Raw genomic sequence first — 13,943 nt, 5'->3', positions numbered from 1 at the left:
CAATTGTGATAAGACTGGAAAGCTCACAGTGGGTTTGGAGAAAGGCGCATGTATGTCTTAGGGTAGATATGTGCCAGATATGGCTGAGACTTGGCTGTGTGAACTGGGGCCAAATTGAATGTCAAGCATACTCTGTGATCTGAAGTTTTGTGAGCAGAAGCACGATCTGATCTATCTTTTGCTATGTATCCCTGATGGGAGGGTCTATTCCCTAATCCTGGACCTTCTGCTCATCTACCTGGGAGAAATGGATACCTGGTCTTGTTACTCTTGGCTAAGTAAGGGAGTATCACGTTTTGATAACCTTTTGTAATGATAGAAGAGAGAATGGAGGAGATGCTTTAATTCTGACAATATGCCTTTATTGATGAACGAATAAAGGTACTCATGTGGGGAAGGCCATCTAATGTTTTAGATTTTTTCCAGATGCTCTTTATAAATAAAATTCTATTAATCTAGATGTCTTTAGTTCACACTTGATACTAAAAATATAGTGACTAAGCTAAATTAGGCACCTAGACACTGGGTGCTGGGCTGAGGTGAGTTTAGGGAAGTAAGCCAGCACCAAGGGGACCTTGCTGAGGTTACAACATGAGTTCTTTGGAACGCTGCAGCGATTTTTCAGCTTCAGGGAAAAGACTTTTCATAAACAGTTAACTAGTGTCAGACGACTCTGGTAGAACTGCTTAAACAAACTTGGAGAACAAATTTTTACGAATAAACTTTTCAAGGATGTTAAAAACATTTACTTAGAGATAATGGATATGCTTTCCTCACGTCATCATTGGTTTATTTATAAAAGCAGTTCTTTACTTTTCAACATTGTTATATTCAAATATTTGTTGTAACAAGAGTGCATTTCTTTATAATTATTCTGTCATTTGTAGTTAATTCAAACTTCTTTCTATCATTTAGACTGAATTACTAATGTTTTGGCAAGTTTGGTGATTTAATTTTATCATTGTTTATACATAATTTTTCTTCTCTGAACATTGAGCATGACTGTGAATCAGAGTGTTACATTCACAAATAATAGTGTTCTTGCACTTTTTTTCTGTGGGAATAAAAATATTTATGATTTAGGAAGAAAGTGTATTTGCATGAATCTATTTATCAATGAAAAGAGCAAGCTGTTTACTTGTAATAAATATTTATATATGTGGATTTGTAAAATTTAAAGGAAACTATTTCCTTTAATACCCTTTTTTAACAAATAGGGTTTGTGATCATTCTGGAGAATATACAAAAATAAAGTGTATATCTTGTTTGAAAATAAAAAAATGTGATTTAGAAGGAGATACTTTCACGGACTTAGAGTTATAGATAAGCTAAAAAGTTGTTGAGAGCTATTATAGTACGAGTTTTCTTTCTGCCTAATCAAACGTCTTTTAAAACTTCTCATTTCCTAACTTGTTGTCTTATGAAAGTGTTTTCATAAAGATGCTAACTATTAGCGGGGCGTAATGGCTCACGCCTGTAATCCCGGCATTTTGGGAGGCCGAGGCAGGTGGATTACTTGAAGTCAAGAGTTCAAGACCAGCCTGGCCAACGTGGTAAAACCTCATCTCTACTAAAAATACAAAAATTAGCCAAGCATGGTGGTGCATGTCTGTAATCCCAGCTACTTGGGAGGCTGAGGCAGGAGAATCACTTGAACCTGGGATGGGGAGGTTGCAGTGAGCCAAGGTCTTGCCACAGCACTCCAACCTGGGTGAAAGAATGAGACTCTGTCTCCAAAAAAAATGTAATAAAAATAAAGATGCTGACTATAGTGAACTCATTCCCCTCTTTTGTTTGGGAAGGATCTGGACACATTTGGTTAGGTCTGAGTGAGAGGCACAATAAGGGTCAGAATTTTGTGTGGTATTATTTTGACTGTGTTGCTTGAGATATTGCTAAGGCTCCTTCCTGTTTGCATGTTCATGTGTGGGTTTTGGCAATGGGGACCCCTGTCTCACATTCTTAGGAATGGCCCAATGATCTGTATAGATACCCTTTTCAGAAACCAGTAACAGCCTGTAAATCTTTTGAGATAGGGCTGAGCTTGCACACTTTAGCTGACTTAGCTTACCAGGCAATAGACACTATATACATGGTGACCTCCCTAGTGTGTTTAGATGTTTTATTGACTGACCCTTAATGCCTTACCTCTCATGATGTACATCATTGACCCTGGGAACTTGTAGCCCTCAGCTAGACCGGCACATCCTGGCATAACACATCTCTCTGTCTAGTAGTTTGAACATCACGTGAAGCAAACCCTTACTAATTTGAATTTCACCAACATCTTTAATAAGAAATTAGCTCAGCAATTAATGTAAATTAAACTGAAAAGGGGAGTAAATTAAGATACAACTTTAGAAAGAATCTTCAATATTTATTCAAGTACAAGCGTGCACAAAGGACTGTACATTTTTAATCTGAGCTTAAATTTCTGCATGTCCTGAGTAGTTATTGATACTGGTGAATTTGGGACGGTCCCTAAGACAAGACTCTTTCTTTAACCATTGGTCTATAGTTCTAGTTTATTTTTCCTATCAGGCTGACCTGATTCTATTGACTTTAAAAAAAAATTGTAGAGAGATATTGGACGTGGTGAATGATTGACCTTCAGAAATTACCAAGTGTGTGCTGCTATAGCTAAAACAGAGGCTATGTGTGTATATGTGTTTTCAGCAGCAAGTACTCTTGAGGTTGTTAGTATTTTATTCCCCATGGATTCCTAATAGAAGGACAGCTGTTCCATTATCTTGTACAAATATTTGGCAATGGAATTCCCTTATTTACTAACTATAAGTAACATAATATTTTTAAACCTCCAATCACTGGGAAAGGAAAAATAAACGACTGCCATAAAGATACTTAGCACTGAAAGTTTGCAGAGTTTAGTATTTGACAGGATAGAGACTGGAGTTTATCATTTATCATTTAGTGAACGTAGGCCTTTCATCAAACTTTTTGTTTATTAAAGGTGTTGGCTATGTAGCATGTAGATAGGAGTCAAAAGGCCCCATGTTTTAAAAATATTAAAATGTCCAGTAAAGGATGTTATATTTTGAAATAACTTTTAGTTGGGGGGAGATAAATCACAGATTGTATAAATTTTACAAGATAAGCAAATCTGACTTTTGTGGTTTTAAATCATGTTGAATGTTACTTATGAAAAAACTCTGAGTTTTTAGTTATAAATTCAGAGAACAGTAAGTTAAAATAACTTTATGTTGTTTATACTTTTTACTTTTCTTTCAGTGTAGTAGATTCTTATTGAGGGGGATTCTGTGATACTTGGTTAATTATCTGCTTGCTTGCACAAAAATAAACTTATGTAAAAGTGTTCAAGGAAAACATTACAATTCTTTTAATGTAAAATTCATTTGCAGTGGCATTTATATAGAAAATCAGTTTGGAAAACAGTTGCCTTTTGTATTTGTGGTGAGTTAGATACAGGGTTTTTGTTTTCTTTAGATAATATGTATCATAGAGTCCTCCCTTTGTAAAGTTGAAAGGAATGAGGGTGTTAAGTTTTACATGTAGAGAGTATATTTTCTCTAAACAGGCTCTTAGTGATTGAAAGTATCTTTTCCTATGTTCTTCAACTGCTTTTACCAAGTTTAATACTTTCCACAATACAGGCACTCAATAAATTGATTGGCTTTGTTAGAGAAGATTGCTTTTTTGTCTTCATTAGATGAATAAAAGTTAGAAATGAAAATTTTAAAAAGTCAGTTTTCTCCAAAGTGAAAGTTATTGGAAATACTTACTACAAAAGCAAATATTGTCTTTTTAGAAAGTTTGTTAATACCCATTATTATCAGTAAAGAAGTAAAGACGTGAAAAGAAAAAAATTCACTTTTTCATTCATTCAGAGGCAATAGAATACAAATAAGCAAAATCCAGACTATCATTGAATGAAATTGACAATAACAGAAATCTAGGTTCTATGATTTTGTGACTGAAATGAACATGGAAAATAAACTCAAACTGATTTGGGCAAACTGTATGCATAGTTTGTTTTTTTGTTTTTTTTTGAGATAGAATCTCAAAAAAATGGAGTGCAATGGCGCCATCTCGGCCCACTGCAACCTCCACCTCCCGGATTCAAGTGATTCTCCTGCCTCAGCCTCTCAAGTAGCTGGGACTATAGGTGTGTGCCATCATGCCCAGCTTTTTTTTTTTTTTTTTTGCATTTTTAATAGAGATGGGGTTTCACCATGTTGGCCGGGATGGTCTCGATCTCTTGACCTGGTGATCCACCTGCTTTGACCTCCCAAATGTATAGTTTTAATAGGCAATATTGCAGAAGAGTTTCACATTTCAAAGCAGGGTCTAGCCTCAGTATACACTTTTTATATTTTTGTTATACCACTTCTATTTTGAATTACTGAGGATACATTTAGGAAAAGGAAGACTGTGCCTGAGCAGTTAGAATATTTCCATTCTCCATTCACCTCCTTTACCTCCCATAACCCTGAAGTATAATTGCGCCACTTACAATTTTCTATGTAAAGCATATTCAAAGTCCTTCAGCTACGAAGTCTTTTCTCTTTGGTGTCAAGGCCTGCGGAGGGCTATTGTTTGTTTTAATTTTGTTTTTACTTTTATCAGTGTGCTCCAAGCACATAATTTAGAGAGCTAATTTAGTTCCGAAAGGCTTATGATGAAACATTGCAGTCATTCATCCTGGCGTTTTTCCACACCCAAGAGGCAATTGCTTTCAATTTTGTCTGAGCCGATTCCTTTGGAATTTACTTCCGTATATCCAAATCATATATTTATGTAATATCTTTTAGTTTATATAGTTTTTAGTTTTGGGCACTATCCATTGGCTTCCACTTATGGAAGATGAAGAACTGGCAACCTTTCCTGCTGTGCCTCCCACCATACTTCCTATCTCACCTCAACTCAGGTATTTCATAATTATGGTTAGATTGATGTTTACATGATTATGACCATGTAAATGCTGTTTACAGCTGGATCCGATAAAGTACTGGGTTTACATTTTCTTTCTGGAACGATCTGTTGTTTTTCTTGAAATTCATCAATTTGTTTTTTGTTTTTATGTGTTTATGTTTAATTCAACTCTGAATTACTTCTTTCTGTTGTAAGTTTTTTCTTTATATAGTCAAATATATTGGGCATTTCATCGAATATATATATATATATATATATCTTGAATATATATATATCTCGAATATACATATATATCGAATATATATATATATCTCAGAACATTCTAGACTTGCTCCAACCTAGGCTTCCTGAAGCTATTGCCATGATGGGATATCCTTTTACTACCATTCTGGAATTTCCTTTGCCTCCCTTTTGTGTTAGTCCCTCTGTTTCCTGGATTCCAAGTCATTGTCCTTCACTGTTTAGTCTCTCATTTTAGGAAGCATGTCTTCCAGTAATTTCCAGAAAAAAACATTCATAGGAGGGTTTTTAAAGTCTCTGTCCATGAAAATAGCTTTATAAACCCTCATGCATTAATTCTGATGGCTATACAATTCCAGATTGGAAATTACTTTTTCCTCAGAATTTTGAAGACACTCGTCTGCTGTCCTTAAGAAGTCCACTGCTATTTTGGTTTGATTTGAGTCTTGAACCTTTGTAGGAAAGGTATGTAAATTTGACCTTCAATTCTGTGTTTCTAGTAGTGTACTTTGTCATCTACTATACCTGCTGTCCCCAGTCCTGACTCTGCTTTAGTGTCTCCACTTCCTCAAGCACCTCTATTGGTGAAGGTAGGGTAGTCACCCTGCTACATAGGATGGGAGAGGGGCCTGTGTTGGGGGGGAGGTCTAACTTCTTCCTAAATGGGGTTTTCAACAAGTCCTTCTCTCTTTATCCCCGCCTCAGAGCTGCCAATACATGAGTATTTTGGGGACTCTGTGATGTGAATCAGGTCTTCCCACTATTGCTTTATCATTCACCTTTTGGGGGACTGCTGAGAAATTTGTCACCCTGCTCTCTGCTTTGCATTTTTCCAAAATATACTCGCTGTTGTCTCCTTTTCCTTTTTTCAGTTTTCTCTGGGATTATGCCTTTTAAAATATCCCTTTACATTGTTTTAGTGAAGTTTCAAGGGGAGGAAGGGATAAGGGCACGTGTTGAATCTGCTTTCTTTAGGGGGAAATCTTAGGGGGTGGTGGTATCAGGGAAGGAGATCATTGTTATAAATAAATGTTTCTTTAAGAGAGGGGCCTTCCTTGAGATTTTACTATTTTGACACATATAGTGATGTGAGATAACTTTAAAAGGGGGGGGGGGGGGAGTGGGAATGAATCCTCTTTGTTTCTACAAGGGGATGCATTTACCCACACATCCCCAAGGGCTTAAATAGGAAGGTGGGTGTCCTGCCCTTCCTTTCCTCCTCAGATACTTCCAGTGGACAAAGGGACTAGTAACATGTCATTCTGGTCATTCTGTGACCAACCTCAGTTTATTTAAGATAACAGACAAATTGATTTCACTACTTTTAAAAAAGAAGTGGCGTTCCCCACCCTCCACACCCATCCTGCTTTAGTTTTGTAATAAAAATGTTTTGGAAAATACCAAATACAGTCTCACTGGACAAGGGTTTTACTGAAAGTTCATGTAATAGCCTTTGGGATTAGACACCCTTTCGTGGGGGTGACACTGATAAGTCTCGGGAGGATGAGCAATTTTATACACCGTCATTCTTGTCCTCTAATCCTAATTACCTCTACTCAAGAAACATATATTGAGTGTCTGCTATGTGCCAGGTAGTGTGGTAAGTATTCAAAACACAGTGATCCCTCTTGTTCATGTGGAGTTTGTGTTCTAGTAGAAATTATGATATGGTTAATAATGGCTACTTTTTAGGAAGTGCTTACAAGGAAGCAGCACTTTACCTTATGGATTCTTTTGCCCAGCATTGCAAGGTAATTTTAACATTCTCACTTTACAAGTGAGGAAACTGAGGTGTAGTGGTTTGCCCAAGACTAGCCAATGGATATGTCAAGTAGCCAAAATCTGAAGCCAGGTCTATTTTACTTCAAAGCCTATGTTCTTCCATTTTTACAGCTTATTTTTTTTTTAAGTCAACAAGACAATTTCACGTATATTGTTTTATTTAATCTTCTATTACCTAAAACATGAAGGCACCCATCTTTGAACCGAAAGTTATTTATTCTCAGCTTCAGTGACTTGGTGAAAACATATGATTGATTACATCATTTAGGGGGTGTATCCTATTATCAGAATGCTGTGTTAGATGCATTTCTTTTTTTTCCTAAATGTAGGTTTAGGAATAAAACTTATTTGTGGAACACAAGTTTTAGTTGATCTGTAGTAGGGGAGCTTAGGTATTTTCAGGAACTCTGTATTGAACAATTTTTCAAAGCAAGTAAAATAGTTTGTAATGGAAATAATGACATTCTAATTTCCTGTATAGACACACATTTATTCATTCTTCATTTGTTTAAAATGTTTAGATGGTAGTAGCTTGAGATGGGGAGAGTTTGCATGTTACTCCCTTTCTTTCACTTGTAAATTGCGTTAAATGTTTAAAGGCATACTGGATTATTACAGCATAATCTACAGAAAAGACACTGGTAAAAGAGAGGCAATATTGAAAATAGAAATGTATAGGCAGAAGTTAAGGGGAGTCAAATGTTAATAAGACACTCAAGGTTCAAATTACAGAAACCCAAGGGAATGCTGAAATTGGTCTTAGTTGGTACACTGGTCATTATTTCCACTGACATTCCATCCAGTACCTGCTGTGTGACAGGTGCTGCTTGGACAATGGGGATAAAATAATGTTTAAGAACAAGATCCTTGCCAGCCAGAACTGATGATCTGGCAGTGGAAGGAGCACTGTGACTTATGAGTAGGGCAGCCAAATGGTTTGTAAACCAAAGTCTCTGAGACCTGAAATACAGCAGACAAGGAAACCCCGACACACAGAGGGAGGGAGAAAAGTAAAAAAATAAAGAATAGGAGGTAAAATACTGGAAAACAATGATGAGGAAGACACTATGGCACACTGCGGAGAATGAAGGCTACGTATGGAAAGAGGACAAGTCATTATGGATGTTGTTTCACAGACTAGTACAGAATAGCATTTTTTATAATGCTTTCCATTTCCAAAGCATTTTCACATGTATCAAATCAACCTTGATGGAAACTATAAAAGGGGGTTCTTTTTATCTTTATCAGGCAGATAAGCAGACTGACACAAAGATAGTTAAATGGTTTGCTAAAGATCACACAATATGTTTCAGAGCTGGTTTTGAACTTAAATCTAACTCCAAATTCAGAGTGCTTTTCATCATTCTAGAAAGAAAACCCACTAGGAGAAGAGAGGATGAGTTGCTCTGCAAACTAGACTGGTACATACCATCTCATTAAACCATATGCATTGGGAAAGCAAGAAACACGAGGAACACTTGCTGCCACCATCAGGGTAGATACATACATGTTCCCAGTAATGCTGAAGATAACAGGTGTTTGTGTAGTGAATGATTGATATGGATGTACTCTTCATACCATAACACAACTCAGCAGGAACTGTGTTTAATTCTGGGCTAATTTTGTTATTAAATTAAGGATTAGCATCATGCATTATAGATGCTTCAAACCTAGCTCTTAAACTAAATAGCAGCTGAGTGATTCTCAGTGCAATGATCAGTATGAGAATGACTTTATCAAGGACTCAGATCTCGCCACAAAAGAAAATTTAGGCGTAGATGCAGATGGTCTATTTATCCTGTATTAAGGATGAATTTGACATTTAGTGTTTTCCTTGGAATTAGAACACTGGATGTTTCAGGCTACAGCAATAACAACAAAGAAAAGACAGTTGACCGTGAAGCTGCAACATCATTTGTAAAAATATTTTATTTGAATCAAATTTTAAATTTAATTTATTCCGAGAAAGTGTTATAATGTTGATGAAACTTGTCTTTTCAACCTCAAAGTCAAACAAATCAGTGTTCCTGAGTGTTAGTGGAATAAAGAAAAACAATTATTTTGTTCGGGAGAACTGGCATCATATGAACCCATTGGAAATCTGAAAGATACGGTCATTTTAGAGCTTTCCCAGAGTTAAGAGTGTCCAGCTCATAGGAAACTTAGCCCATCCATACCAATCGTGGGCTACATTTGCAAACTGATTAATGACTCCAAGAGGCAGAAAATGAGAGAATATTCAAGTAGGATTTAAAAGGTTATAAAACCTGTCTAGAAATTTACGTGGTTATCCTCAAGGCAAAGTCTGGGAATTTCCTATTTTCTTTATAATCATCATTCATGTCTGTGTTTTATTGATAAACATAGCTTGCCTTTTCAGGGATGCTTTGGTTTTCATTGTAGCCAGACATCAAATATGAAACGAATTTAGGTTAAGAATCTGAGATGCAAAAATGTCTCATAGTTTAATTTTTCTCTGGAGACTCACTGTCTCTAAGGGCCTTTTCTTATCAAAGATTAGAAAAGTGATCTAGTATGTAGTTACTGAACATTTGGTCTCTTTGTAACATAAGATGCAAATATAATATTTTTTATGTCTAGAAATCTCTTAAGTAAAGCATGAAAGAAAGTTTGGAGAAAAATTGGCTTGAAGTACTATGCTCACAAAATTTCTTCTAATCATACTTTTAAGGCTGAAATCTTTAAAGTAAGGCCTAGAAATAACAATACTTTGAAATGATATCTGAGTATATTAAAGCTGACCATGAATACTATGTAGGCCAAAAATAAAAATAGCTTGCAAAATGAGATCCCCTTAACAAAGTGCTACTTTATCCTTTGAACCAACAGTTATTTTGAAGCTGTGTTATTGTCTGAGAGATTATGCAGTTATATATTCTTTATTTTTTATATGAAAGAAATAGGAAGGAACCATATTAAAACAATAGCAATGATTTATATTTTTAAATCATAGGAGGTGTGTTATGGTAGTAGAAAATCAGCCCCGTTTTCTGTATCTTATACTCCACTCCCCCTTTTATTAGCAAATATTATAAACAAAGAAACTTTAAGTTTGAATCCTGATGGCTCACAATCCTAATTCAGTCCACTTTTTCCATCTTCTTTCCTTCATTCTACTTCTGCAATCTTTTATTTGATTTATCACACCTTGCTTTTCTACAGGTCATTTTTTTCACAAAATTGCTAGAATTATGTTTTTATAGTGTACATTAGATCATGCCACCTGCTAATGGGTTTGAATTACCCATGGAGTAAAATCCAAAATCCTTTCCATGGCTCATAATGATCTGTTTCTTTGCACCTCACAACGTCTACTTGCATACCCTGTATCCCATCCCACTCTTTCTGTGTGCCAGTTACTATTGAGTTTTTAACCATCTAGCCCACCATGCAAGGCCACACACATCACACTTGGTATTTCCTCTTCCTGGATTGCTTTTTTCAGAAGTCTTAACAGCATTGCTTCTTTCTTGTCTGTACTGACTCATTTTAAAGATCACCTTTATAAAAAGACCTTCCCTGATCACCCAGTCCAAGGTAGCTCCCAGTCCTACTCACTATCATACCATTCTGCTTTGTTTGCGTTTATTCTTCTACTTAACAAATACTCATTGAAAACCTATTATGTGATGAGGAATGCAAGAAAGTACCTGCCCTTAGTAGAGCTTTCAGTCCATTGAAGGAGGATATTCACAAATCGTCACTACCTGGTACTCCCACCCTGACCTCCCACTGTAAATAGAATGGAATGTTCATAATTGCAATGAAGTTTTATTCCTGCTGAAATTAGTGAGGATGATTTTTAGAGAGCTTGTTCTTTCTCGTATATTTGCGGCTTGCCTCTGTAAAATTACCACCACAGCTGGGCAAGGTGTGACACAGGAACACGGCTACAGTGATCCAGTACTCCCAAATTCATTTTGCCCATTCTTGTGCAAGTCACATTATCTGCTGTTTGTGTTAATTTTCTTGTTTGTAAAATGAGGTAGCCTTATCTATTTCACAGGATTCTTGAGTGATTTAATTGTGAAAGTACTTGATAAACAGAGCACTATCCAAAAGTTGTTGTTTTTTTCTAATCATAATAATGGTTTTCAATTCCATCTTTGGTTATGTGGGCTTCAAATCTACACTTTTTTTTTTTTGAGACAGGTTCTCTCTCTGTCACCCCGACTGAAGTGCTGTGGCATGATCATAGCTCACTACAGCCTCAATCTCCTGGGCTCAAGTGATCCTCCCACCTCAGCTTCCCAAAGTGTTAGGATTACAAACACACACCACCATGCCTGGATAATTTTCTTTGCTTCTTCTTTTTTTTCTTTTTGTAGATATGGGGTCTCATTATATTTTCCAGGCTGGTTTCAAATTCCTGGGCTCGAGCGACCCTCCTGCCTCCCAAAACCCAAACGTTGAGATTACAGGCCTGAGCCACCACACTCAGCCGAGTCTACATTTCTGATAGTTAGATAAACATTTTTATGTTAATCAAATAAAATTAGATTTTTTATCTTCCCACAGAGCTATTTACCCCTCCCAATTTCTCTGCTTTGGTGAAATACATCATTCTCCTCCATTCTAAATTCAATGAGTCTAATGCCTTGTCAGTTTTCTTTTCCTATACCTTTTAAAATGATTCTTTTCTGCCTATTTGCAAGGCTACCATCTAAGTTCAGGTGCTCACTTCATCCCTCCTCTTGTGCTACCTTCTAAGGGATCTTCACCCTCCCCCTTAGCAAACTTCCTTTTTCCAAATCATTGAGAACTTTGCCTTTATTTCATCAGTTTATAATGTCGTTCCCCTATTCAGAACCTTTGAAAGATGCTACCTTAATGCCTACATGATGGATTTAAAATTCACTAGTGTATTATTTAAAGTTCACTATAATCTGGCTTCAGTCCATCTTTCCCATTTGATCGCTTCTCATTCCTCTTTCTGACCCCCCCACTCCAGCTAGATGGATCTGTTTCCTGTTCCCTGATTCTCTGCTTGACTTTGCAGCTGCCTCTGCACACTTGTTCATGGCTTTTATTTACCTGGTATTCTCTCTTCTCTTCTTTGTTCCAATCCTTTTCACCTTTCGGAACACTGCATATTTCTCTATTTCATAGGAATCTTGAATTTTTATCTCCATTTCTGTTTTTGACATTGTATTAAACTTTGTGTTATTTTTTGCCTATGCATGCCTTATCACAATTTTGATATTCTTTTGTATATCCCAAGTGCCTTCCCCATAATAGAAACTTACTATATAAAGTGTCAACAGTAGTTGAGATTTTGTTCTATGTTGTGCTTTTTCTAAGAATGCAAAGGAGACGCCCCACCCCCATTGCCTAGAAGAGTGAGTTAAAGTCTGCTCATGGGCAGAGCGTTGAACTTGTTGACTGCACCTCGTCCACTTTGAAAGGACTTAGGTCCCCTTTCTTGGAGAACTTGATTAAAGTTTCTCAAACTAGAACATTAAATTCTTATTTATCCTAATGAAAGTAGTGGCATTTATAAAAGATTTTTCTCAGGAGATGGCTAATAAACTATGACTCACTGAGACAAATATTAAATGTTACCTGCAGATATTTCTAAATTTGCTGAAAATTTCCCCATCTGCTTCTGAGGGGCTTCATGGAAACTCGCCTCTGTTTTCTTGTTCACTAGGTAAACATAATACCAAGTTTGTCTTTGAGGAGCCTACTTTATTTTGGTACTATAATAACAGCATACTTTTCTGTTTTTCTACAGTACTTTGGAAGTTTGCTTGTCATTTTCTGCGTGGAACTGGCTTGTGGCGTTTGGACATATGAACAGGAACTTATGGTGAGTTCAAAATAGATATAACTATAATCTAAAACAACAGTTCAACCTTTTAAATTAGATACTTGTATTAGTTCATTTTTACACTGCTATGAAAGAACTGCCCAGGACCGGGTAATTTGTAAAGGAAAGAGCTTTAGTTAACTAACAGTTCAGCATGGCTGAGGAAGTCTCAGGAAACTTACAATCATGGCAAAAGGTGAAGAGGAAGCAAGACACTTTCTTCACATGGTGGGAGGAAGGAGAAGTGTTTAGCGAAGGGGGAAGAGCCCCTAATAAAACCATCAGATCTCATGGGAACTCACCCACTATCAAAAGAACAGCATGAGGGAAACCGCCCCCATGATTCAATTACCTCCACCTAGTCTGTCTCTTGACATTGACACGTGGGGATAGGGGGATTACGATTCAAGATGAGATTTGGGTGGGGACACAAAGCCTAACCATATCAATACTTTAGAGTAATTTAGGCACATGATTATTAATTTGAATGTTTATGCTACATGATAACAGTTAATAGTCCCAATACTTCTGAAAGCTAACACTTTCTTTTCAGTGTCTGAAGCACATTTCCAAGTCATATTTTGTAAAATTTTCTTTGGTATACTCTGTATATGTCTTTAATTCCACAGGCTGCTTAAACATGGGTATCATAGACTAAAAATAGTATATGTTCTAAAATAATTTTACCAATTTTGGAGTTAATAATAGAAAAGATTCATATTCGCAAATGATTAGTCTGAAAATTCTTGAACACCTACATAAAGCCTTTTAAAATGCTGACTGCAATAGTGAACAGATGACTAGGAAACCTACATCTCCTGTTTGCAACAGGCACAACCATTTTCCACCTTAAGTAAGAGGTGTATTTGAAGCGTTGCTGTGTGTTTAGCACAATCTAGAAGCACTCTCACAGTTCCACACTTGGCTACTTGAATATAGCTCTTCATTTTTTCTCTTTTATTTCAGCAGTTGAAATGACTGGGACAACTTTTATAGCTAGCATAAATGAGCATGAAATTTTTCTCAGTCTTAAGATTTTTACTAGTCATGTTTGGCTTACCACTTGCACTTCACCCTTGCACTCACTGGGTATTATTACTTATTAACATTTGCTTACTTCATTGAGGGAAATTAGTGCATTTATTGCTAGTGATGTCGAACGCTTTTGCATGTCTGTGAA

General features: G+C 36.4%; 1 protein-coding gene across 1 annotated transcript in view; it reads left to right on the top strand.

Moving 5' to 3' along the window:
* LOC111550234 (tetraspanin-12) overlaps nt 1–13,943 on the top strand; it is a 70,521-nt gene that overhangs the window by 29,400 nt on the left and 27,178 nt on the right. Inside the window, exon 5 of the mRNA XM_023223542.3 lies at nt 12,689–12,763. Within this exon, the coding sequence (XP_023079310.1) occupies nt 12,689–12,763 (75 nt within the window). The remainder of the gene's footprint in view (nt 1–12,688; nt 12,764–13,943) is intronic.

Source organism: Piliocolobus tephrosceles, unplaced genomic scaffold (assembly GCF_002776525.5).
Source record: "Piliocolobus tephrosceles isolate RC106 unplaced genomic scaffold, ASM277652v3 unscaffolded_42, whole genome shotgun sequence".
Lineage (NCBI taxonomy): Eukaryota > Metazoa > Chordata > Mammalia > Primates > Cercopithecidae > Piliocolobus > Piliocolobus tephrosceles.
Note: the sequence above shows the minus strand (reverse complement) of the source record. Positions and strands in the feature narration are given on the sequence as shown.